This window comes from Phaenicophaeus curvirostris, chromosome 26 (genome assembly GCF_032191515.1).
Source record: "Phaenicophaeus curvirostris isolate KB17595 chromosome 26, BPBGC_Pcur_1.0, whole genome shotgun sequence".
NCBI classification, from domain to species: Eukaryota; Metazoa; Chordata; class Aves; order Cuculiformes; family Cuculidae; genus Phaenicophaeus; species Phaenicophaeus curvirostris.
The window spans coordinates 5,225,900-5,230,885 of record NC_091417.1 but is presented as its reverse complement, the minus strand read 5'-3'; the positions used below and the strand labels follow the sequence as shown (position 1 = coordinate 5,230,885).

Below are 4,986 nucleotides of genomic sequence, written 5' to 3'. Positions count from 1 at the left end.
GGAGAACAGTTTTGGAGCAGCCCTAAAGTGAAGGACTTTGAGGTGCTTGTGGATTAGAAGCTAACCTTGAGCTGGCAGTGTGTGCCTCCAGCCCAGACAGAAAACTGTTTCCCAGTTTGCATTAAAGGCAGTGGGAGTAGCAGGATTAGTGAGGGGATTCACCCTATCTCCTCTGCTCTCATGAGAGCTTACCTGGAGCTCTGAGTCCCCTTCTGGAGCCCTCAGCACTGGAAGGAAATGGGTCTTCACGAGTGAGACCAGAGGGGGCCAGAGAGATGATCCGAGGGCTGGAGAACCACCCATTCAAGGACAGTCTGAGAGAGCTGGGAGCACTGGTTTGGCTCCTCATCCACACAATGTGCTCCAAGGCCCAGAGCTCCAACCTCATCTGGGAAGAGTTGCAGTAACGCTGGAAGGAGGGATGGCCATGGACTGAGGAGCAGCCAGGATTGTCTTCTGCAGCACCAGGGCACAAAGGACAACCCAGTGCTACCCTCTCCTTCCCTGGGGAATGAAGAAGACTCCTCTCTCTCACCCAGCCTTATCTAGTCAAAAAAGCCCCTTTTGCCCTGAGCAGATGGGAAGAGTTGTTGCAGAAGGAAGGAGGACTCAGAGACCAAGGCTTGGATGCAGCACAACTTTAATGAGTCTAAGGAAGAAAAAGAGGTGGCTCCCAGGAGCACCAGGGGCAGCCACCAAGATGTGGTGGAGATACTTCAGGGTGTCCGTCTGCCAGCACTGCAGAGTGACAAGGCCAACAGGCCACCACTAGGCTGGCATTGGGACAAGACAAGAGCAAAGGAAAGAGAGAGAGAAGAGTGTGGAAGAAGGAAACTAATACTCAAAGATCTAAAGACAATGCCTCAAAATTCTATCAGGTGCCCAGCACAACATTCTCTTGTCTTGGAGGTTCTTGTCCAGGGCCGTAGCCAGCAGATTTAGCAGGGGCGACACCTGTTGCCACAGTAGCTGCTGGTGAGGCAGGAGAGGTCACAGCAGCCAGTGTTGATGGGCACTCCGTTAGAGCTGAGGATGCTGCCAACAGCAGCGGAGGTGGAGTTTCCCACAGCGGTGTTCTGAGGGTAGGAGCTGAGGATGGGTCCGGGCAGGGTCACCACCACAGGAGAGGGCTCGATGACCACAACGGAGTCCTGGCACTGCCTGCAACAGCACTCATTGCAGCTGCTGGCCAGCGGGCACGGGCCGCAGGGCTGGCAGGGGCCACAGGGACGGCACTGGTCACAGCCGGACATGTCTTGTGGCTGGAGGTGCTCCTGAGAGAGGAGAGATGAAAGAGAGCATGGGGACACATGAGGAGCAGCACTGCCAAGCCCAGGCCCTAGGGTGGCAAGACACCTCCTGGCCCACTAGAAGCTGCCCAGCTCAAAGCCCACCAGACACCTCAACCAAGTCCCAGCCCTTTTCCGGGAAAGGGCTCCTCTGTACTTCCCTATCCCAGCAGAAGCAGCTCCCAGCGCGGCGCTAGGACAGCCCAAAGGAGCTGAAACAGACAAGGATGAACAGACCTGGCCTTGAAGGAGGAGGAGAAGTTGCTTCACACTCACCTGGTTCCCGAGGAGAGGAGGCGAGAGAAGTGGATGAGAGAGCAGGGAGCTGGGCTGCCTTTTATAGTGCTCCTGCCCTGCCTTAGGCCCAGGGGATTCCTCTGGGCAAGGGAGAATTTTCTGACAAGCTCATGTCAAATGCAAAGCATCCCAGCTAATGGCATGGGCTCTGTCCTGGTTTTCTGCCCTGCTGCCTTCTCATTTCCTGCCTGATGTCATGGACTTCCCACATGAAGGTTCCTCAAAGTTCCGGGATAAGACACGTGAGGATTTGCAGAGTAGAAACACATCAGTGAAGGCAGACGGCTCAGCCAGGGAGCTGGTGTCATCCTATGCATGCAGATGAGGTGCACCTGATCATTGCTTTGAGTTTCTTTGTGACAAAGGAGTCAGGAAATGGGCACCGCTCTCACATTCCCTGTCCTAGTGCCTAAAGTCTCCCACATGAGAGGACATGCCCCATCTCTTCCTTTTCCTCTTCCTCTCTGTGATGGCCGCTGATTGTCGCATGCAGAGGGGCTTCTGCTACAAGGCTTTGACCTCATCACAACACTGACCGCGTTCTCTGGACAGTTCTGCTGGGCTCATTTCCCTCCTCTCCTCTCTGTATGGTCTCTGCGGGTCCTCAGGCAACACCATCAGCCTCTCTGGGGCCTGGTCCTTCCCTGGGCTACTTAGTCCTCTTCTGCCTCTATGGTCCCCAGCATCTCCTCAGCAGAGACCACAGCTGCCTTTAGTTTTCTTTTTGTTTATTCTTGTCTCTATAGGAACTTGCTGTGCCCATACAGATTTCTGCATGACTCTCCACCGCAGTGCATTACCACTCGTCTGTCTGTCTGTCTCTCCTTTGTGACCCTTTATGTGTCTGCAGGGAGACTCTGCCCTGGCACCTTCATGAGCCCCACAAGCTACCAGGTTTCTATAGAAAGGGTGAAATGCTGAGAAACCCTGCCCACATCACACAGGCCAATGTCACTGAGTGGATCCCCTTGTGAAGTTGTGCTGCCAGTGACTGGGAGGGGACACAGGCTACCCATGGTTGCACTAATGTCCAGACATTCTTTGTCTGAGAGATGTAAGAAAGTTTTCCAATGTAGGCATAGCAGAGTTGAAGGCTTCTCCTTCCCACTCCTGGCCTTGCTGAGACTATTTTCAGTTGGCGCTGCTGGGAGAATTCTGCCAGGGTCTTCACCCCTTCCCGTGAGGCAAGCTTTGAGGCTTCAGTACTAGTACTTGACCCCAACGTGAGCTGCATCTCCAGCTGTGACACATCTGTGCCTGTGTCTGCACAAAGACCCTGCTGCTCTCCATTTGGACCTTGGCATGCGTCTGATTTCCCAGCTTGACCTGAGCCCAACACCAAACTCAGTGAGGACACCCAGTAATCACTGGGATCCTTCCTGTCCCAGCATCATAACAGAAGAAGCCACCGCAGTGTCCCAGGCTGATGCCATCACCAAATTCTTCTGGCACTCAGTCCGTGTCTGTGCCCGCACCAACTCATCCAACCCTGCAGATCACGAGGCCTCTCATCCCAGCATCCAAAGAAGCATCCCCGAGGCAATGGCCATGACATCAAGTAGGAAATGCAAAGGCAGCACAGGGGGAAACAGTCACGCTGCCATGTCATTACCTGGGATGTTTCCGTTCCTGAGGAGCACACAGGAAAATGCTTGTGGCTGCCTTTGGGCCCAAGGCAGGGAGAGGCTAGGATATAAGCAAGCCCAGCTGTTTGCTCACCACCACTTCTGCCTCCTCCTTCTCCTTGGGAACCGGGTGAGTTGGAACCCTCTTTGTCCTCTACCTCCTTCTCTCGGTCTGGTCTGGCCTCCAAGGACAAGTGAGCTGATCCCTGCTCCTTGGTCTTGTGTCGGTGCTCTGAGATGGTGGTGTTGGGAGAGGGCAGAGGAGAGGTGGTCTGTCCTGGAGAGAGGCTGGGGCTGGGCTGAGGTGCCTCTTTTCTCCTGGCTGCTCAGGACGATCCCAGATCCTGGCTGCTGTGTGAAGGACCGTGTTGGCTCAGGGAAAGAGGCCCTAGTTCTGTCTGGCACAGCCACTGCCTGTCCATGTAAATGGTGCCTGGCTTTCATTTGGAGGTTTTACAGGGTTTTCCTGATGTGTCCCTGTGTTCTGTTTCCTCCTAGATTCACCTCCAGCCACAAGACATGTCCGGCTGTGACCAGTGCCGTCCCTGCGGCCCCTGCCAGCCCTGCGGCCCGTGCCCGCTGGCCAGCAGCTGCAATGAGTGCTGTTGCAGGCAGTGCCAGGACTCCGTTGTGGTCATCGAGCCCTCTGCCGTGCTGGTGACCCTGCCTGGACCTGTCCTCAGCTCCTTCCCTCAGAACACCGCTGTGGGAAACTCCACCTCCGCTGCTGTTGGCAGCATCCTCAGCTCTAACGGAGTGCCCATCAACACTGGCTGCTGTGACCTCTCCTGCCTCACCAGCTGCTACTGTGGCAACAGGTGTCGCCCCTGCTAAATCTGCTGGCTATGGCCCTGGACAAGAACCTCCATGACCTGAGAGCATGCTGCTGGACAGGAGATAGATCTTGAGGCTCTACATTAATTCTTTCCTCTCTTTTCTCTCTCTTCTCTTGCCTGCTCTTTTCTTTGAATGCCACCTTAGTGCACACTTGTTGGCCTCCCACCCTATGCAGGGTGAGAAGACCGGCACCCCACAGGAGCTCCATGTGTCTTTGTGGCTGCCCCTGGTGCTCCGTGAGAGCCACCTCTTTCCCTTCTTTAGACTCATTAAAGTTGTGCTGCATCGATGCCTGGGCCTCTGAGTCCTCCTTATTCTGGGGTCGCTCTTCCCTTCTGCTGAGGGGAAAGAAAAAATGGAGAAAGGGGATGGTGGGAATCCTTGAAATGGATCTTTTCTCTGGATCACATGGTAAATTAAATGGAGGGTTTCCTGAAAAAAATTAATCACAATTGCTGCCAAGGGATGACCAGGTTACCGTGTATCTCAAGGGAACATTGCTCCTTTGGGCAAAGTCATTGTCACCAGCATGAATTTGCCACCCTCTCTAGGTCACAGCTAATAGGTCCTTAGAGCATTTCCCGCAGGCAATTAAGAAGGATGCAATTAAGACACCATTGCACACATCAAATACCACACATAGGATGAGGAGCAATTCCAGCAAACCAAAACTGACATTCCTATATCTGCCCGGTCCTTTCCATTCTGCTTTGCTCCTTGCCCTGAGCTGTGCCCAGGCGTGGTCAGACCTTGGTGGAGGGTCAGCGGTTGCAGTCCAGCAAAGCATTCCAGCAAAGGGGAAGTCAGGGGAGAACACCACAAAGAGGCCTCCAGGGGTGAACAAGGGACAACTGAACCAACCCAAATACACACAGGCAGCCTTGAGAGGCTGGAAGCAAGGGCAGGTGACCTCAGAGGAACACAGGAACGTTGTCCAC

At 54.4% G+C, this 4,986-nt stretch overlaps 1 protein-coding gene across 1 annotated transcript; it reads right to left on the bottom strand.

Moving 5' to 3' along the window:
• Positions 1 to 629: 629 nt before the first annotated feature.
• Positions 630 to 1,594, bottom strand: LOC138731277 (feather keratin Cos1-1/Cos1-3/Cos2-1-like). Its single transcript, XM_069877099.1, has 2 exons — positions 1,566 to 1,594; positions 630 to 1,274 (listed from the first exon to the last, which is right to left on the bottom strand). The coding sequence occupies exon 2, from the start codon at positions 1,251 to 1,253 to the stop codon at positions 939 to 941; it is 315 nt and encodes a 104-aa protein (XP_069733200.1). The 5' UTR covers positions 1,254 to 1,274; positions 1,566 to 1,594; the 3' UTR covers positions 630 to 938.
• Positions 1,595 to 4,986: the final 3,392 nt, after the last annotated feature.

Excerpts from the sequence above, each read along its gene's own strand:
- LOC138731277 (XM_069877099.1), bottom strand. The coding sequence starts at position 1,253 with ATGTCCGGCTGTGACCAGTGCCGTCCCTGTGGCCCCTGCCAGCCCTGC.